Raw genomic sequence first — 21,448 nt, 5'->3', positions numbered from 1 at the left:
ACGACTGAAGGTTATATTTATTACAATAAAAGACAATACAAAGATTGATTTATCATTATCTATCAACATACTCAGATTCCATTTAAGCAAACAACAAAACTAAAGCCAACAAGGGCAATAGTAATAAGTAAAATATACATCTGTATTTATGAAAAAATCAATGATAGTAAAACTTCTTGAACACTACTTGAGAAAGATAAAATATTTTTCATAAATTTGTCAACAAACAAACTCAACAAAATAAAGGTTGGATTGAAATTGTTTGTGTAAAAATACATTTATATTTATTTAAATATATTTATAATCAAAGTGTGTGGACTCTGACAACGCTTCATTAATTCATTAATAATTGATCAACTGTATTCAATTTCTCAACATCCACCCTATGATCCTTCCTATCACTTATGGTAGATCAATCATTTTTTATATTTATCTTATTTAAACTTTGCAAAAACAACAGAGAAATGCATTGTCCAACTTTTATCAAAACTTGTGTTTCCCGTCATGATGCATTTAATGAGACATGTATTATATACGTATTAACAATTAAATCCACTAATGGTTGCCATTTCTTATTGTGTGATAATTAAACTAAAACACAACCCATAATCTACACATATAGGTGATTACAAGATGCAAATCTTTTTATAAATGACATAAATCCTCCTGATAGGAGCAGTTTTACACACTAATAAACTTGTTTACAAAAGCAAATAACTCAGCAGTTTCATGTCATGTCTGTTAAATAACATTTTCACATTGAAATAAAATCTAAAAAGTCAGTCATACATTGCATTCCCCTTTCTAGAGTGAAAATGTCTCCATAATACTTTAGAATTTAGAAACACCTTCATTCCTGGATTAAACATGTTTTCCTTTAAATAAGTAGGTAAAAAAATGAATACAACGATATTATCTAAAAGAAAATTATGACTTCTAATGAATATGGTCTGTCTGCATCCTTTAATTACAAACAAACACGTCATTTGTAATTTGCAGACATTTAGATTTGTTGCTTCAGGAGTTTCAGGTATTCCTACTACTTGTTTGGCACTAATGTTGTTCAGCGACACACTTTGTAAGTGTTCACTAATTTAAATATTAATGATGAATGAATGATGAATGAAAGACTGTAGCATACTCTCGGTATTGCTATCGATGCAAAACTTCCATTAAATCCCAATTTCGACAAATAAGACACTTCAATCTTTTGTTGCTAGGATGAGGTTGTGTTCTTTTTCTGACTCACTCACACGTTGACACGTCACAAAATGTACATTTCATCCAGACTGTCAATAGCTTCTTGTTTTTTGTAATTTCGCCAATCACTGGGAATCGCTCCTCTGCCCTGGAATTTTCGTTTGTTGTGGTCCTCCAGTTGCTTTTGAAATCGACATACAAACCATTTCCAGTATGTCAGTTTAGACTCATCAGGAGTAATCTTCCATGAAGCATATTTCTCCCCAGCTGTGTGATACTCTTTGTAAGGTATTCTGTTCTCTTTATCATGACTGGGATAGAAATGTCTGTCACTAGCAACTAATGTTGTACAGAAATCAATGACCAAGTTCTCTGTGCCTCTAGTGTGAAATCCTGTAATCCCAGAGGGGCGATGGAAAGGGACGTTGTGTTTGTCAGGACTGTGATCTTCCAGTGTGTTGGTACAAACAGCTGCACAGAATGGACACTTTACCCAGCAGCAGTTACAAAGCTGATCAATGAGGATTTGATCAGGCTTCATCCTGAATTTGTCCATTTCATCCAGTGAGAGGCTTCTGAGCTCCTTTACAATGGATTCAAGACCTTTCTCTATCTCTTCTTTGAGAAAGTCAAAACTGTTTAAGTCACTGAAGTTTTGGCAACAGATGTTGTCAAATGTTAACTTATCTTTAAGCAAACTAGAAAATTTCTCCATCCAAATGTCTGGGTCTCCATTGTGGATTTTGACTTTCTCTGTTGCATCATGTAAAGCTTGACTCACAAGATTTTTGATGTCATCAACATTTTTCTTGAGTATATTCAGGGATTTATATTTGTTGTCTGTGAAGATGTATTTTTGTACTTCCTCTCTTATGAATTCCTCTACCTGCCTCCTTGGGTGTCGTTTGTAGGTGATGAAGCCATCAAAGTTCTCTTTCTCAGCAAGTGATTTCAACACATGTTTCTCCAAGTTCAACCTGTTCCCGTTGAATGCTGGGAAATTGCACCTCATCTCTCCAGCGAGATCAATGGCAGTGTTGTTACAGACGGCCTCAACAGTAGAACTCTTCAGCTTGTCACAGATCAGTTCTCCAAGCACAACAGCTGATGAGCTTCCTTTGCAGAAGTTTTGGAAAACTCTGTAATATTGCATTTTCTTGCTGTCTACATAAGAATGTGCATCATTGTTCATTTTGAACTCCTTGTGGGATTCTGAAAGCCACGTCCATGCTCTGTGAAACACATACAGCAAGAGATCGACTGTGAACTCCTTCTTTAGAGCAAATTTCTTTTTTGATTCAAATTCAGTCACTTTTTCTTTTACGTTGTTGGCAGCTTCTTGCAGATACGTTAAACTGTAGCCTCTTGAAGCAACAGGTTTTTGCTTGATTAGGTTAATGGTCTGTTTTTCAACATCGTCAATCAGGGATCTGATCTGTTTCTGTTCGTCATATGGTAAATCACTATTTGATGTAAGTGGTTTCATTTGTTGTGTCGGCACAGAATTAAAAATTCTTTTGAAACCCCCCCAGAGAGTGGACACAATATGATATCCTTGCCCTTTGGTGTTTTTTTCGTCATTAGCTTGAGATTGTTGGCTTGTACCTGACAAATCGTTGTGCTTTGTGAGGGACACATAATGAATGTAATCACTAACCTCTGAAATGTTTTTGTACTCACCACTAGTTTTGCTGTCGTTAACAAGAGACCATTCAAAACCTAGGTCCTGAAGGACAGTTGACTGATCTTCATCATAGTTCATGTCCTCAATAGGTTTTGTATCTGCAGTTAGTTGTCTAACTAAGCCACTCCAGACAGAATTGAACTGCTTTTCAAGTTCCTGTTCATTTTTTGCCTGGTCCTTCAACTTATGAGCGAGTTCTTTGCTCTTTTGTAGCAGGTTGTTCTCAAACTCTGTCTTCTTATCATCAAGCTTTTTACAAGCCTTTTTCTGTTGGATGACTTCATCCAGTTTTCTTTTCACTCCTTTCACTAGTTCATTACGAAAGTCTTTGATTTTGTCTTCAAATCGTCCTCGCCACTGAACCAACATGTCTTTGTCTCTGTCATCATCAAAGTATTTTGTCATTTCTTTTTGGATTTCTTCATAGGTTTTGTTCAACTCTTGATGAAGGTAATTGACTTCAACTGTGTCAAGTTTTCTATTTTGAATTTTGGTGTGAAGCTCGTTCTCAATGGTCAGCATGTTGCTTCTCAGTTTCCATGTCCAGTTCCCATACTCTTTCTCAAGTTTTCTATACACTGCAATTTCAAGTGTGTTTTTGAAGCTGAAAACAAACTGTTCGTTCATCAGGGCTTTCCACAGATCTTGAATTTTGCTTCTGAACTGTGAGAGAGGGATCCCAGCACACTCTTTGGCTTTGGAGAGGATGATGGTCTTCAGCTCTTGGACACTCTCACTATAACCTGGATTCGGAGGAGCCATAGGTGGACTTCCCTCCCAAAGCTGGGCAAAGTATTTCACATCTTTCTGCACATCAAATGCAATGACGTCACTGAAGAACTCTGCATCACAAACCTCTTCTTTGGCTGCTAGTTTGGCCATGTCGTCCAGTTTTTCTTGCAGCCGTCTCTTTCCATCCATGTTTTTCTCTGCAGCACCAATATCTGTAACATTCTGGTGAACAAACACACAACTTGGGGAAAGTTTAATCTTCTTCATCCTCATGAAAGCCTGAACAACAATCTGCAGAACATCTTGCATCTCAGCTGGATTCTCTCCAAAGATGTTGATCAGTGTCATGTTACCCAGACCAACAACAAATGTTGCCAGTTCATTGTCGTGATGAAGAGTGGCGTTACCTTCCAACTCAAGAGCACGCAGTCCTTCAGTGTCCACCACTAGCACGTAGTCAAACTTAAAGTTTTTCTTTATCTCCTCGGACACTTCGACCAGCTGCATGAAGGCACCTTTGGTGCACCTGCCAGCACTCACTGCAAACTGGAGCCCAAACATGGCGTTCAGCATTGTTGATTTTCCACTGCTTTGTATGCCTAACACTGACAGAACAAAGACTCTCTTGTCACCTAGTTTCTTGATGACTTCCTCTAAAAGACTGGAGATCCACGTTAGAGGTACATGACCTGCATCACCATCCATCAGCTCCATTGGGTGTCCTGATACCATCAGCTCTGCAGCCAGCTCAGGGTATTTAGACCAGTCAGTCGGTCCCCTCTTTGTGGGTTTCTGCAGAGATGCATGGGCTTCATAGATCTGTCCCATTTCTCTGAAGATGTGCTCCAAGCCAAAAGTGGCTGACTGTAATTTTGTTGATATTTTATCAAGCTCAGTTTGCTTTTCTTTCAGAAGTTCTGTCTTGTCATGCTTCAGAAGTTCAGTCTTGTCATGCTTCTTTTTCTTCAAGGCCAAGACCTCAGCCCACTTTGTATCATAGGTTTGGAGAATTAAAGAGAGGTCATCTGTGGAGAGGGCATCTATTAAGATCTGAATCCATTTCAAGAAGTAATCTTTTTCATTTCCTGACAAAGTTGAGAGACTTTCAATGAACATTTTCAGAGGTTTACTGAAGGAAACATTGACTTGTTCTTGTCGTTTTTTCAACAGTTTCTGTTGCTTTTGAACTTTGTCGTCCTCAATGTTTCCTTTGAGGCGATACAGTTCTTTGTGGATTTTGCTCCATTCCTTCCACAGTTGACCTTGACAAGGGAGATATGTGTCTTTGATCTTTGAAACTTCAATTCCCTTAAGCAATTCCACAATTTTCATTGCAGCAGATTTCCCTTTTTGGCAGACTGCGTCTTCTTCATCCACTTTGATTCCAGAAACGTCATTCATAGATTCAAGCTGGAAGAATGAATGAGATCCAGACAAAATCTTCCCAATGATTTCTCTCAGTTCTTCAGAAACTTCTGACTGGCTTCTGTTGTTTAAACCCATTTTGTATTTTCCCTTTTTCTTTTCAACCCCAACACGATCGCTATCAGCTATGAGACAAATGAGAGGTCTGTCAAACTTGTAAAGGGCAGAGATCACTGCACTGATTTTATCATTTTTTTCCAGAGTTGGTACAAGTACCACATTGACTGAAGATTTGTCAGTCAGTATTTCACACTGTTTTTCAAATGACAGGGCATCACCATGAAGATTACAGAAGGCGATGCAGTCAGTGAAGGCATCGTTGGGTTTCCCAGCGGGGCAGTACCAGGCAATCTCTGCAACACCATCCATCAGGTGGCGAGACTTGGTGCTACCTGGGCAGTTTCTGTGGAAGAAGGTGTTGTGACGCTCGTTGATCAAAGTGTTCATCAGCTGAGATTTAGACAGAGAAGGTGAACCCAAGCGGAGAAATGAGACCATGGGTGTCTCAGCTTTGCAGATGGGCATACTCTTCATGGTGACCGTGTTTGTGTCATCTTTCATCTCAGTTATCTTCCATGTTTTTCTTATTTGTTTGAATGTCCACAGAGGACATTCAATATCCATTGTTACTGGGTCAGGAACAAGCAAAGGTAAGGCGTACTGACACTGGGAGAGCTTTGTTATCATGTTCTGCTTAAAAAAGCTGTCTGAGCAGTGAAAAACTGCCATCTGAACATCCATGGGATGCACGTGAGTCTTGAGATTAGATTGATCAAAGTCACTATTGTTGCTGAAAAAGTCATCCAAGTCATCATCGTCAGTACCCACAGTGAAATTTTGATCAGGGTTGGGACTGTTTAGCTCTGGATTTTCTTTCTTGATAGGAACATATCTGGCTCTGTAGTCTAACATCATCAACCTCTGGAGAAAAGTATAGGCCACATCTTTTTCAGATACGTTAATGTCCTTTTTCATAGGTGGACCTAATTTTAAGAAATTAGCCGGTGACAACTTTTTCTCAATTTCTTCTTCAAGGTGAAGTCTTCCAAGCAGTTTTTGATAGTGTAACTTCCTGTTGATTCTGTCAGAAAACTCCTCTGACTTCTGAAGATAAGTCAATATTTTAATTAGAAAATCATAACCACATTAGGATAAAAAGCAATAAAGATTAAATTGGGAGATTCTTACCATATCCATGTTCCTGCTCATATCCATAAAAGTACCTGATGTAGAGTAATAAACTGTATTATAAAACAAACAAACTTATATGTTTTTGTTTATATTGATTATGTTCGCTTTAAGCGATTATTTATTTCTGTTCCCATGGTACTATTCATTAAATTATTACCTTTCTTAGTTGCAACAGATTGTTCAGACCTTATGTCAGAAGTCAGTTCAACATCAGCGGGTCTTTTCACTGGATCACACTGAGAAAACAAATAATTTTACTCAACATCAATTAACCAACCTTTAATTGTCCACTTAGGTTTTTGGAGTGTTTGTGGTACTAATAGCTTTTTGGACACCTTTGACCAAAGAGCCATTATCAAATTTGTGTAAATCTGTGTCATCGGATTTTGCAATTTCTTGCACTGAATATTTATGTATTGAAATTATGTATCTGAATGTTTTTCAACTTTAAGATATAATATATATTTAAATTCAACCGCAAATAATTCAACGTTAAAATATTTAACTGGAAAAAATTAAACCGCAAAGAATCCGCAACATCCGGGAACCTAAGGAAAAGTAATTGATTCTAGATTCAAGATCAGGAGCATGCATCAAGCAAAAGGAGCGAGCACCCAACACAACTTGGGCTTGTCGGCAGCATGGTGACCGGATTGTAGCCATGTCTAATAATAACGGGGCTTTAACTCTTCTTCATGCCATCAGTTTGTGTCTAATGATGTGGTTGGAACCCATAATTATACATTTATTTGCTTTACTTAGAGTAAAATCTAAACGATTTGCATGGGTGTTAATTACTACCTTCCAAAATTCGTTTTTACAGTGTATGTTCAAGTTCAAACTGGCACAAAAAAATATTAAATTTAAAGTCATCCAAATGGACAACAAAACTGGTTTTCATATTAATGTTAAATATCATACAGTAAATGAAGTGAGTGACTTACATTGTCATCTAATTTAAATGTGGGTACTTTTAACAAATTAAATTAACAAATGCTGCTCCATATTGATGATCACTAACAAATTAACAAATCATACCTTTACCTTGATTGCAGTTGCATTATTCTCAATATCTTCTTCTGCAAGATAATGTAAGAAAGACACAATTGTTTAGGTTTAAAAAAACATCAGTGGATTAGCTAACCATTTTCATTATTTTAAATTCATTTTTTGCTGAGGTAATAGTACCTGGGCTGAAGGGGGCACAATTACAGGGGACTGATTAACTGATTAAAGGGATAATAATAACAAATATGAACAATGTCTATACAAACATTGTATGGCCTGAGTGTTAACATTGCCACATGTAAATCTTGATCCCAAAAACACTCTTTCAGATATCTGGTAGAAATGATTAATAACCTACAACTCATTCAATTCAGTAGCATGTCCATCTTTAAATGGTAGTGCAGGTTTAATTGATAAATGCCGACATTAGAATCTTACCTGTTTGCCTTTGCTGACACAATGAGGGATCCATCCTTTCTTCCTTGTGGGATTGGTGGTCCATGTGTTCTTTATTCCCTTTATTTTCATCACACATCACACCACTGTGGCAGTAGGGACCATTTTCAGAGACCATGGCGTCTACTTGTTCCAGCAGAGCTATTATCTCTCGTTCATCCATCATACATCTGTTGCAGGTGTGGTATCCTTTTTCAACCAAACTGCTGTTTCCTGTCAGCTCTGTTAGTGCACCTTCACATTTTTCATCTGACCCATGAGTCACAACTGTCATTACATGAGCCATCAATCCTTTCCCAAAAGTTTTTTCTAACCACTGCACTCCTGAATTATAATGACTGTTATGCTGGCCATTTGGTATCAGCATGAGAAAGGCATGAATATCTTGATTTGAAGGGAACTCATCAATGTTTGGTGGACCAAGCAGGTTAATGACAGAGATATGCCGACCACACAAATCATACAGTTTGGTTGAAAACGGTTCCACATTTGTTTGCCCATCGTGGTCAAGTAAGATGTTTTTTTGTCCAATCTCAATGGAATTTGCTTCCCCGATTAACACTAGTGTGAGATCCGGCGTCACTGAAACAAATAAACAGAAATATCCCCATGCTTTACTGCAGCATTCATTATAAAAACATTTGGAATTACTTTAAAGTGTAAATATTAGACTTAGAATGTTAGTCGTCCAGTGTGTTTTCATGAAATAAAACTCATTTTCTCCTGTTGAAGATTTGTAATCTTTCATTGTGAATGTCAAAGATTTTTTGCAAGTTTTTTAATTTCTTGTTATTTTTTTTCTTTGAGTAAAATCTGTTGCTATAAAATCAATTCAATATAAAATATTACCTTTCTGATTTGACAAAGACGGTTCCACAAATGCAAGCATCTCTGTTCCTGTGCTTTCATCATTATTCTCGGATTGTTGAGCTTCACCGCCTTCATTACCCAAATTAACCTGAAAAGAAAAGAAAAAAAATTATTCCGTTTCCAATTGAGATCACAATATTGTGTGATCTTGATCTGAGGAGTATATTTTCCACCCAGAGACAAGAAAACTACACAAAATTTTAAACTTGAAGATACAATAACAGTGTTGTACCATTTATGAAAACAATAAACCATCAATTAAAAGTAAAAAGTCAGGTCTCGCATTATGAGCGCTTTATGAGCCCTGTCTGTAAGTCAGCATCTGGAGAATTACCCATAAGGCATTGCAATTTAAAGCTGCTGGTGGCAGGTAAAAATGGAATTACTGTTATATAACAAATAAAGTTGAATAGTGATGATAACTAATGAAGATGAAATTACTTTATTTTACCTTGTTTTCAGCTGCACTCTCTTCTAACTCCTCCACTGCACAATCATGTTGAAATAGTGGAATACACATCGTCAAAAAAATGCATTATTTGTTCAGTTAAGTAAAGTTAAGTTTCGAATTACAGTACCTCTTTCGTCTGTCCCAGATGGTGACACCAATTTGGCTTCAGACTCTGTTTCAGCTATCTTATTGTCACTGCATTGCTCTTCCATCTCATCGGTTCTTCATGCTCTATAGGGTTGTAAGACAAAATCAGTTAGAAATATACTATAATAATAAATTCTGCATGAGTATCACCATCACTAGAAACTGCTCTACCACTAACCTCACTGTAACTCCACTTCACGTCACTGATCACTTCTTCATCTCCTGGTCTCTTCCGCTCTCTCTAATGACCCCACCCCATCAACTGACTGTGTACCTGTTCGCCGCACCATTCGCTCACTCTCTCCCTCCTCTCTGGCCTCCTCTGTTCTATCGGCTGTCCCGTCAACTGGGTCTTTCTCACTCTTACATCTGAACGCCGCCGCAGAGACTCTCGCGAAAACTCTGTCCTCAAATCTGTCTGTCCTCTTACAACACGACAGGCCGGTAAATCCCCTCCAGCTCTGTGACTGTCTGAACCGGTGCGTGCCATGAGAGCCACTCTGCGAGCATCGGAAAGGACATGGAGTAAAAATAAACAACTTGATGATCAGTCCTCATTTTCTAACCGCAAAAAACTATTTTCCATCTTCCCTAACCCCCCGTCCTCCCCCCGTTATCTGGTTGTTTTCCTAACTCTCTGAAGGAAGCAAGAGTGAACCCACTCCTGAAGAAGCCCACCCTTAACCCATCTGAAGAAAACACTAAAAACCCTAACAAATTGTAGCAGTTAAATTGTACTTATATATAAGTATTGGCTCTTATATACCACAAATTGTAAAACGGCTTATTTGAAGGAATTGCACTTTGTTGTTTCTTGTTCTTTTAAGTTTGTATTTCTACGGTTGAAATGCATTTATTGTAAGTCACTTTGGATAAAAGCGTCAGCTAAATGACATGTAATGTAATGTAATCCAAGCTGAAGGACTATGTATTTTCTTAAAAAAATGAATTAATCAATGTTTTGTTTTACACTAATATCTCAACATGATCAGTAGCTCTGTCCTTTACCCTTAACAAATTAGGCACGATGTGTTGAGCTGAAGAGTTCTTTTAAACCATGACAAAAGGAGATATTATAGTGATAGTGTCCTAATATTCTGCATAATAAAAAAAAAAGTTAAAGTGAACATGAGAGAGCTTTTTCACAACAAAGCATGTGACTTAGAGGAAAACTGCAGTGAGACTCACAGGTCCTGATATGAATGTCTAAACATGATTAACAGCATTGTGAACTGGATTCAAAACTTGATGGGAAATCACTTTTTTCACACAAACTATTGCAACCCAATTCAATCTCTGTCTTATCTAAAAAGGGACAATTTAAGTGTAAAATGAACGTTCCCTTTTTGCATTTTGCATTAATCAAGCATTACACATTATACTGTAGTTAAAACATTCAGGCTCCCTCCTGTGGCTCAACATTGTTCTGTGTTTATTCAAAGACTACAGATGAAATTCTGCAAATGTATTTTCCAAGTCTGACAAAATCTCCAGTTACTCAGCTGTGTGTTTCAAATCAGTCTTTGGATATAAAAGGACGTGGCAGCAGCATTTTACACCCCCTGCAGGTCAGTTGGGAAGTTTTGCTAAGGCAGAATTACAATAGTCACAACAGGAGAAAGAATAATAATAATAATATATGAATGATCATTGTCATCTCAGTTGCCATGACTGACCTGAATTCATTCACTTGTATCAACATTGGTGATCTGGGTGTGAAGTTACAGCTGCAAACGTTCTCTGTTAACTTGAGTCCATTTTCCAGTACAACCACAACTCAGTAATTCCCAAAATACATCAAAAATAATTAAAACAATACTCAAACACTATTTAACTGTTGGTGAATGAGGCCCAACGTATTTTAGAAAACCCAGGAGCTCATTAGAAGTGTGTCGTCTTACCTTTGCACGGTTTGAGGAGGTGTGGATGTGATGTCAGTGTGCAAGTCCTGTTTATTCAGAAAGAAATCAGGAGGCTGAACTCTTTCTGAATAAGTATGGACAGTGTTTACAAGCCCCTCCCCCTGCTTTTAAACAAAAGTGATGTGATTCGATAACAATCTGAGAGCTCTGCAGGCAGTTTGATGGTTAATCAGTGATGTGAAATTTTAAAGATAAATACTAACTGGCCTGTAATAAACAATAAAACCATGTGACTTCAAGGAAAATGGTGTAAATGTTTATATCGAGCTGAGGACGTTTTAGTGAAAAAGAAACCACTGTTACACTGAACAATGAGACAACAAAACCTTTAACTGTATCACGATATTGTTCATGCATGTCATTTTTAAATCAGAAACAACCAAAGTGAAAGTCTAAGTGTGAGTGCTCCTTTCCCCTAAACCATGTGACTTAGAGGGAAACAGCAATGAGTCATTCAGGTTGCGTAACACTGCCAAATACAAACTGCTGTTATCACCGAGCTCCTGGAACTCGAACAGCTGCAACAAATAAATGTTTTTTTAAATGTACTGATGTACTGATATTACAGTTCCTTACCAATTGCAAAGGAAACGTGAATAAAACTTTTATTAAGAATGGACACAGTTCTATAACCACTAAAACTAATCTAACAGATGTTTTGATGCTCATTGACCTCTGTGCAGTGTTTGTTATGTTGATTCATTACAAATTGTATGTGAAAATACTGCTATGAATGAATGTATTCATTTAAAAAATAAGATTCTCCCCAAAATGTCCTTGAGGGCCATATTGATTATAATATATTTTAATATCATTTAGTTTGGAAATAATCACTGATCCATCATCTGATATTTGATGACCTAGCACTCTTAATGACGACAAAACTGAATCAAAGCTAGAGGCCCTGGTGAATGAATTCCAGCTGCACTGTTGAATTAGTGGAAGGAGAACAGCCCAGACCATGACATCAGAAGGACACCAGTGGACAATGTCAGACTACCATTGCACCTTTAAATCTGAATTTATGTAGAATACGCTCTGATGTTGAATGTCATGCATATTATAAGTGGTTATGTACTGTGTGAAAAAAAGAAATCCATCCATTCAAAATACACATTTTTTCCAGTCAGCTGTTCTTAGTAAAACTGCTGCAGGTGGGACAAAAATGTAACTTATAAATCTCTGTTATTGATCAATAATAAAAATAAAGTAATAAAATAAAGTAATTAATAACAGTTTGTGTTAAAAAATGAGTATTTTTCTTCAATAATAATCTATAAATGCATGGGAAGACAGGGTGAGGATCAAAGGTCAAGTTCAGGAATCAGTACCAGGATCTTGTCTTTGATAAGAATCACATGAATCCTGGCCTCAGGCCACCAGAGGCCTCCAAAGCTTCATCAGATCATTAAAGTCACAGCAATCTTTTCAGGGAAACTTTCACTGTCTAAACTTTAATCTCTTCCTCCTCTTCGGTGAAGGCATATGGGGTTTTGTGGCTTTGGGGAGACGCAGGAGACTCTGTGTCGTCGCTCATCCTCGTTCCCTTTGTGAAGGACCCTCCTCCGTAATGACGAGCCAGCACGTCAGCGGCCCTCTGGAACCTTTCGGCCTCAATCGCAGGCTCGGCTCTCTGAGGAGACCCAACGCACTCGTCCGGCGTCCTCCGGGACCCCCTCTCCTCCTCTCGCTCCGTCCAGTTCCCGCCCCTGATGAAGGGCCCGCTGCCCATGGAGGGGTTGGGCGAAGTCGCCCCAGGGGTCTGCACGGGCGTTTCTGTCAGAGAGCTGTCGTTGTCTTCTTCCTCTTCCTCTGCAGCCTCTTCCTCACCTGCTGTGTGGCTGGGGTTGAACTTTTGAAAGCAGCTTTGGTTGTCAATCAAGCTCAGTACCTCAGTCATGAGGGACGGGCCGAGGTCCACAGTGAACGAGGAGAGGGAGTCTGAGCGTGTCAGTTTGAGGCCTCCACTTTCTGGTAAAGATCCTTTCCGGAGGTCTCCATCTTGAAACTGTCTGTCAAGGCGAGGGAGGCGGGGCAGAGTGACAAACCCAGACTGCAGACCTGCAAACAGGCAGAAGAAGAAAACACACTAAAGTCACTGGAATAAACCTGTGACCTCACTTGAAGGGATATCTAATCTATAACAGAATGGACACTTTTACCACCACAAATACCCTTGAGTTTGAAATCAGATGATGAAGACTCCATGGACACACATAGTTTCACTTTGAGGTTTTAGAATCATTGATTTTCTGTTGCAATATCCCATAAAAAGATAAATGTATGTGGAGATTACAGGACAGACGACATTATCACTTCTCAGTTGAAAGAAGGCATTTGTTCAAACTAAACAAAAGTCAAAATCAACCTTAATCTGTAGAGCATAATTGAAATAAAATATTGAAATAATGCAAAATGATAACCTTCACTTATGTTTGGAACTGCAGTTTTGCAACTTTGACTGTTACTGCAAACATTACACCAACCATTTTCAATATACTGTACTTTAGCAATTTTGAGCAGAGACATTATACATTAAAAAAATAAACTGATCAACAGGAAATACATTAAGTGTGCACTATTAAACAAAGTGGTGTCCTGTAATTGAATTCTTTCACCACAGGGTGGAAGTGTATAACAATCCGGGAGCTCAATACAGAAACGGCCATGCAGGGAATGGTCTCCTCGCCAGACTAAATGTTACAGACACAAAACAGCAACACAAGGTGAGCAGCTTATATGGGGAAAGGAAAGAAAGAAGAAGAGAGTAGAGGAAGCAAATGTGAAGTAACTATCTATCTATCTGTATCTCTAATAGCATCTATGATGGGCAGCTATACTTTCCTTTGGAATACTCTGAGCCTAATGACAAGCAGGCCATCAGATAGACATTGATGACAAACAAAGACCGTATATCTTTGAGTTCACTGAATTTCTATGGCGGCGCTGCATCATACACTTGGTGCAAATTGCTTACAAATTGGTTGAGTTATCTGGAGACAAAAGAGGGGATTTCCAGTCCACGCGCAGGACACTGCTGTCTGATGAGCTCTGATTGGATAGGAGATATAATGAACGCTTTGTTTATGCTGAGCATTCAGGCAGTGACACACACACAGGTAAATGCCCCCTAAGATTCTCTCCTTCTCACAAACCAGCTGTGTGCGTTTGTGTTTATGGACATAATTGTGTACAGGTGTTGCCTAGGTGACTCCAGATGACTCAGAAGGAGCCTGCATGTTTGCTGGTTGTCGTGGAGGAATGTGGGAGTGCTGTTGAAAGGAGGGAAACCTCACTCTCTCTGTTGGTGTATTCAGCAACATTTATAGTCGGCCCAGCAGCTCTTTATGTGGTTTGTTCTGCTAGAGAGCGATCGGTGTGAACTGCAACTATAATGCTGCATACATTACCTGTTTGTTCCCTAATTCATGGAAACTAATGTAGTCTGGTCTACCTCTCAGCATCAGCCCAAAAAGCATTGATTCACACTCCATACGTTAGAAAGATGTTCTGAGCTTCTAACGAATCGTTACCAAACCTCACCCGTCTTTTGACATGTTCAGTTGGCAAATGTGCAACGCGAGGTCAAATTTAGGTTTCAATACAAAAAACAAATGAAGGAAGATACTGGACTAAACTTCAACGTTTGTTTTTGTTCAGTCCCGTTCCTGTCAATACCAAGCATCGCTTTATCCGGCCTTCAGCTGTTTGTAATCTTTCAGCTGTGTTAATGCTTCGTTTGGAAATATATAAGAAACATCTGAAGTGAGACAGTTTGCACTCAAAAGGTTTCCATGAACACTGTCCCCCTCAAGACGTGATTACCGATGCCTCACCATATGTGCAGAGGGACTCATCTGTTGAGCTGACGGAGCTGGAGAACAGCACCCGCGGGAGGCACCCGTTAGGGGAGTCCATGTTTAGCTGGGGCAGGGAGATGGCGTTCTTGATGATGGGTGAGACGTCTGGTGGCGCGGACGACAAGTCACGGGAGCCCCCCCTCGGCCGCTGCACAGAGTTCTTCCGCGCATACCCAAAGGTGCGTGTGAAAAACCGGGTTGTCCTTGAGCTGGCCGAATCGGGACTTCCTGGCTCCCCGATGCCCCCGTAGTTGCTGAGGAAGGAAGTGTCACCAAACACCTCCCCGCCGCGGCCTACGTGCATAGTGTGACGGAAGTCGGCCAGCGGGGGGCTGATCATGTCCACGGAGAGTTCACTCTTGAAACGCCGCTTCCCCTGAGAGCCAGACACAAGGCCTTTAATCCCTGGCAGCTTTCCCAAACTCATGGTGGCAGAACGGTTGAGTTCCCTTTGATTTGGTTGAGAGCGTCGGAGCTCTGCGAACATCTCAGTCAAGTTTAAAATCCAGTTTAAGGTCCACTGTGAAACCAGAGAGGGAGAACAATGGGATTAAATGTGGGGACAGTGAGAACCCAAAACCCGAATATGCGGCGGCTCAGTCGGCAGAGAATGTGTGAATAATCGATTGTCCACGCGGCCCGGAGGCGACCATTTCTCTGCTGGCGGCCTACGGTTTCCCTTTGGGCCCTGGAAGATGCCAGTCTCTCTGCCTCCTGAACACGAGATGACAGAATCACACAGGCGGTGAACTGTGAGGCCACACTGTTCCCTGTGGTTGCCACAGTTCATGTGGTTAAATTTGGGGCCGGCCGGACTCTTCTTTAGATTTGGTTTTGCCGTTGACGGTTAAGAAATACAGAATCCAGCCAGGACTGCAAATAAACTCAACGCTGTTTTGTGAGAAAATAGTCATGAAATAGACCGATGTTGTTCCCTGGGTCCACCTTGCTTGATATATTTGAGGATTTGGAGAACTGTCTTGTTGTCAGTCTCAATTTACATTTTACTCGCATCACTAAACGGTTTAACTCCCCAGGAGGCCGTTAAATCAAAGTGAGATCGCACAGTGTTGTACACAAGCATAGACATTTATAAAAACACGATTATTTACTTTTCAGATTAGTTTACACGGTAAACTAGTTCTCTGTGTCACTCTGTGACGTTGCACCTTTGAGGAAAAACTGTCAACACAGCAGTACCTCGATTCCATGGCTTACTGGCAGCGAGTCCTTTTGGCACGCGTCCTCAATACATCTCAACTTTTGGAAGGATCTTGTGCGTCTCGAGTCCAGACAGAGAGAGCTTGTAGTCCACTGCCACGCACCGCCTGTCCCACTAAAGACGTTTATCCATGTGAGGCTCCAAACTGTCCACGGGGGGACATCCTGTCAGCAGGCCCGGCGCCCCGCTTTGTCTGTCCTCCGTTCCCTTTGGTCCCTCTGAAAACAAAAGGAAGAAGGAGGGTGAAACTTTCTGGAAAAGGGTAACAAAGTGGGGCGCCGTAATCCAGCGACTGTTTCGCTTGCATCACCGAGGAGGAAAAAAAATAAGGCTCATCCAGGATTGTCCAGGCATTGGATTAGCTGCTAATCCCTTCTGTCTACCCCAACCCTCTCTGACTCCCTCACTTGCTCTCTGCCTTCTTCAATCTACTTAGTTCGCCCCCGGTGTCCAGTAAGGGGGTCTTCTGTGTTTTAATTCAGTTCACTTAAGGCCAGCTGGGAGAATAGACAGAGAGAGAAGGAGATACTACAACACAAGGACCACAGGAACTTTGTGTGCTTTCTAATACATATTCATTTCTAAAGAATCTAAAGAACATTGAGCACAAATGCAGATTTTAATCTGGTTTTAGACTGATGGGTGAATAGAAAATACAACTTAAAAAACATTTCCCTTTTTACTATTTATTGACCTTTTGTTGAACAAATAATGAATCAATTAATTGGAAAACCATCAGACTAAATGATTGTGAAAAAAAACCCAATTTGGATTACACCATGAAGTATGCTTCTTCCATATATGATTTTTATGTTAATGCAATTCTTATTCATGTTTTGAACATAAATTCAAACAAATAACATTTAATGTAAATGAAAATGCTCATCTTTCAGCTACATCGAGCTACCTCGAGCAGAGGTTGAGTGGCAGCCATCACGGGTGAGGGGGGGGGGGGATTCTCTGTATGTAATAGGAAAGTTGGGAATAAGAGGGATTAGGGGAAGTGTGACAGAAAGAGTACTCAAGTTAGAGAGATATACACAAAGAGGAGGAAGTGGCAGGATGCATTTTAGCTGCTGCCAAACCGCGTCTGATCCCTCAGCTCAATGGCATTTAGCTTAAGGGGGAGATTAGTGCCTGTGGGGCACGGGAAGGTGAGAGGCAGATGAACAAGCATCTACTGTCCCTGTCAACAACAAGTTCAGAAAAAAGTCAAATCATATCCAAATTTTCTTTTTCTCTTTCATCTTTCTTTACTTTTGCTGCTAACTCTCAGCTTTACATGGAGTAATTAACTTGTTTTCTCCTGCATTTATAGCTGCCATTTTCCTTCACCCGCATATGAACATTTGATGTGTTTTTCCTTCTTCCATTACAGCTTTCTGAGCAGTAAAAGCAGCTCAACGCAGACCTCTTCATGTACAATAAAGTATAAATTCCAGAGAAATTCACTCTGGGGACTTTGTTTAGAAAATTGCCATCATTAAGGATACATAAAGACTTTCATATGCGCTCAAAGTGTTATTTATCCGTAAATTGTACCTGCAGGCATCCATATAGAAGCACGTGCTGCTTGACTGAATGCAGAGACAGGAAAGTAAAATGGTAACAGCTTGCAATGGGAGCAGACCGGACACCATCTATTATGGCCATCAAATAAAGCCTCCGAGGACGCTGATGGGAAACACATTTTTACCTCATGTCTTTTTTTTGTTTCCCATATCTGTCCATCCTTGCTGCGGGCAGATTTTATGTGTTTGCCAAACATCTGGTACCATGGAGCCACAAAGTGCACAACTACGCTTTGGTGGCATTCGAGGGAGTGTTGAATCGCAGTGGCTCAGAGTGCGATGCGTCTGTGTGTGAGTGCATGGACTCACACACAGACGCAGGGCCGTGTTGCGTTGGGTCAGCTCCGAGGTTGCTTTCTCCACTGGACCGGACGGCCTTTTACAGCACGGCGCCGGCAAACTGTGGTTGAGGTCAGTGCAGGCTGACTCCAAAATACAAAATGCACTCATTCAGTTTACAGTGGACTGCTGCAACGTGGCAAAAACCCTCTCAACCCTGGCAGGTATCCATGGTGTCTCTACACAAATCATGTTATCTGACTGCAATGACAGCTAACTGTCATGAGAATAATACTATCTGATTGTAGTTATGTGTTCACGACATTGTTTGACATATCTGACTGTGTCAGTGGGTCATATCTGAGAACTGCAACTTGTAAATGATCTTCCTGTTCACATCCGCTCACACTTTCCTTAATGCACTACTCAGTCAACAAAATAGCTCACAAGATGAAGCGTTTCAGATAAGAATTTCCCACACAATTGACCTCTTCAACTAGTTTTAATTAATCTTTTTACAGCTTCTAAACAACAGAAGGCTAAGCCACCAAATCAATCTTTATGGTCAGGTTTAACCCTCATCATGGATTTTTAAAAAAAATGTAAACAGGTCTTTTTTTCACGTAGGATAAACTAAGCGAAGCAGCAGTGAAACAGTGTGTACAACACAAAGTGGTCGCTTACGGTCAAGTTATATATAAAAAGTCTGTAAGTGATGTCCATTTCCATATAACTGACTGGTCCTCCCTTTAGATCCTGCTCCTGGAGAGGATGTAGTTACATAATGTAAGCACTCATTGAAAAAGCTAAGAGACTGTGTCCACATTGCAAACACTGATACCAGGGTTGCACAAAGCATTCGGGCAAGTTGTTGCCTTATTGTTATGCAGTTTTTTGTCTATGTGGTATTTTGTTTATATATGTGACTCAATAACGATGCACGGATGCACCTGCATTCTGGACACAGTATTTGTCCCCTGTTGAGCTCTCAGGTTTGCGTGCCAGATTCACACATTTAGCCGATCAAGTCCTTCTATCGTTGAGTTGTGTTATTTTGACTGAACTTTTGAAATGCACGGAGAAAACACGGAGTTACGATTTGACCAAGCGGTTGCACGGTGATGTTCGCACGTGGGCAAAACGGGGCGACAGCTGCTCGTGAACAAGTGACTTTAAAAGAGATCGAGAGTTTATGCGCAATTCTGTAGTGACCGCGCTCTTCTTTGAAGGACAGAAAAACTGGATTAGATGTTGCCTGACTGGTCATTTACTGCTGTTGGTAAACGCATCGAGGACGCGTCATGCAAGACGAATCAAACACACTTATTCACAAAGAATGTTCTTACCGTCACATAAAGTAGTCCCTTAGTACAACGTCATCCTCCCCGGTTAAGTCTCCGCTTGGACATGAACTTTACGTCGGTGCAGCGGCTCACACGTGGGAGGAGGAGGAGGAGGAGGAGGAAGCGTGAAGGAATAAATAAATAATGACAGATAAACGAAGTCCCCAATTAAGAGAGAGCGGTTGATGTGAACGCCTACTGTGTGTGTGTGTGTGCGCGCGCGCACGTGTGTGTGCGCGCGCACGTGTGTGTGCGCGCGCACGTGTGTGTGCGCGCGCACGTGTGTGTGTGTTCAATTTGAGAAATCAACATGAAAACAAATGAAAAGATATAAAAGCACGACAAAGAAGGGAAATACTACCTAATACTAATACTAACCCTAAGGAGGGAACGAATGGGACAAAATAACACGCACATTCTCATGAGAGGCTGATGTAATTAATAATAATAAATGACTCGTCCCACACACTGCCACTGTGTGCTTGAGCTTCTGGAAGATATGCACACAGTGTTTGGAACGGCTTATTTGTGCGTGTGTGTGTGTGTTTTTGAGGAGCCCCTTGATGTATGACATCAGAGATTAACCTCGGTTCCTCTCAGTCTGCCGTTGCCTTCGACAGATGTTTAACATGTGCACCCTTTCATCTAACATAGGCTGCAATGGCATTTACACACAATAACACACTGACAAACACACACACAGACACACAAATACAAACACAGACACAGTTGTCCTTTCTGACCTTGTAAATGGGATCTCTTAAGAGTTCCTGTCGGTATTATTAACCTCTCTTCTCTCTGTGACCCCTCTGCACCTCGCCCTTTAGAAAAATACGCTCATCAACAATTTTCTCTTGGGTCATGCAACAACAAAACAAGCATGTGAACACAGGAAAAGGGTCTGAGGGTAATAAACTCTAGGAAGGGAAGAGGGGGGGTTTAGAGGAGAAGATGTGAATCGGCCTTGACAACAGTCACGAGAAATGAGGGATCATCTTCGCTGTAGGTCTGAGGGCGAGCAGCTCTTGTTAACAACAGCTGCAAAGCATCGGCGTTTCTCTGATGAGCAGTGAATGCAAAGGAAAAGGACAACCAGAAGAAAGAAGGAGTGATGCAAAGAAGGAGAGAGCAATGACAGGAAAGTCAACACCGTAAACATGTTTTTCTCTGGGAGATAAATAAAAAATGATGTATTAATGTTACAGTAGTACCATTATGAAATGAAGAAAGAGGTGGAGGTGCAGAGGAAGGAGTGTTAGTGAAACAGGATGAGAAGATTTACTTCTACAGGAAGTGAATTTATCACAACCGGCAGCCGAGAGGCTTTCAGACATTGGAACTCACTGCAATAGGTGGTCCCACTTCACCAGAGCATTACTCGGGTCGGGTGATTCTGGTCGTTTCAAGCGTCTGTGAATCCGGCTCTGGAGGACAGATCCGCATTAGACTTCTGTTCCTATAAAAACCCAGAAGGGCAGTTGGGAGAACCCCGTCCGGAAAGTGGGACTGTCCAGTGAAGTGGAGGGTGTCGGGGGTGTGTGTGGGGGGGTGTTGTGTTCAAGTTTGATATATGGAGGGGTACATGAAAGAAGTCCACCCGTGTCTTTGTCTGGACTGTGCTCTCGTTTCCGTGGATTCCGACTGGCCAGGAAGCAGAGTGTTGGCCAACAGACAATAGAGTATTGTAGTGTCAGTGCTCAGTGCTTTCTGGAGGACAATAACACAAACGGGCATGAAAGACTTCACTTAGTTCTGACTGTCACTGAGTGAAATGCTTTTATCAAGAAGGTCCAGAAAAATAACTTGTTTTCTCACCTCCTCGGCACTGTGTCTGTTCCTCAGGGAGAATAAACTAAGGAACCAATGAACGCCGCAATAAAAATATATCAACTGAGCATCATATATTCATCAAAAACACTTCTCAAATCACAACATGTTCTGATTCCCATCTATTGATTATTCAATTATTAGGTAATTGTTGGGTATTATTTTGTAGTGATAGTTTCCTGTCTTGCAATAATGAATGACACACCTCATCATTCCTGATGTAAGATGATGATGTTCCGGGGATCTCGTAAGCATTGAAT

The 21,448-nt window shown here is 40.5% G+C and overlaps 2 protein-coding genes across 7 annotated transcripts; both read right to left on the bottom strand.

Annotated features, from left to right (window-relative positions):
- On the bottom strand, positions 1-11,182 carry LOC119219927 (interferon-induced very large GTPase 1-like). 4 transcript variants are annotated; one of them, XM_062565769.1, is made up of 9 exons: positions 11,066-11,182; positions 9,145-9,248; positions 9,018-9,052; positions 8,546-8,654; positions 7,679-8,278; positions 7,271-7,311; positions 6,390-6,468; positions 6,230-6,282; positions 1-6,145 (listed from the first exon to the last, which is right to left on the bottom strand). In XM_062565769.1, the coding sequence occupies exons 2-9, from the start codon at positions 9,227-9,229 to the stop codon at positions 1,265-1,267; spliced, it is 5,883 nt and encodes a 1,960-aa protein (XP_062421753.1). In that variant the 5' UTR covers positions 9,230-9,248; positions 11,066-11,182; the 3' UTR covers positions 1-1,264. The 4 variants fall into 4 exon arrangements, with proteins under 4 accessions (XP_062421753.1, XP_037331338.2, XP_062421754.1 ...); XM_037475441.2 differs by having other exon boundaries at positions 6,230-6,264; XM_062565770.1 differs by having other exon boundaries at positions 7,277-7,311.
- Positions 11,183-11,637: 455 nt separating this feature from the next.
- Positions 11,638-20,884, bottom strand: cdc42ep1b (CDC42 effector protein (Rho GTPase binding) 1b). Of its 3 annotated transcripts, XM_037475445.2 has the most exons (6): positions 20,706-20,884; positions 20,105-20,182; positions 19,365-19,430; positions 16,147-16,386; positions 14,923-15,466; positions 11,638-13,147 (listed from the first exon to the last, which is right to left on the bottom strand). In XM_037475445.2, the coding sequence occupies exons 5-6, from the start codon at positions 15,431-15,433 to the stop codon at positions 12,534-12,536; spliced, it is 1,125 nt and encodes a 374-aa protein (XP_037331342.2). In that variant the 5' UTR covers positions 15,434-15,466; positions 16,147-16,386; positions 19,365-19,430; positions 20,105-20,182; positions 20,706-20,884; the 3' UTR covers positions 11,638-12,533. The 3 variants fall into 3 exon arrangements, with proteins under 3 accessions (XP_037331342.2, XP_062421755.1, XP_037331341.2); XM_062565771.1 differs by having other exon boundaries at positions 20,105-20,884; XM_037475444.2 differs by lacking the exons at positions 20,105-20,182; positions 20,706-20,884 and having other exon boundaries at positions 14,923-15,819; positions 19,365-19,601.
- Positions 20,885-21,448: the final 564 nt, after the last annotated feature.

The sequence above is a fragment of the Pungitius pungitius genome, chromosome 12, assembly GCF_949316345.1.
Source record: "Pungitius pungitius chromosome 12, fPunPun2.1, whole genome shotgun sequence".
Lineage (NCBI taxonomy): Eukaryota > Metazoa > Chordata > Actinopteri > Perciformes > Gasterosteidae > Pungitius > Pungitius pungitius.
The sequence above is the reverse complement of the archived record's forward strand: the minus strand, read 5'-3'. Positions and strand labels throughout refer to the sequence as shown.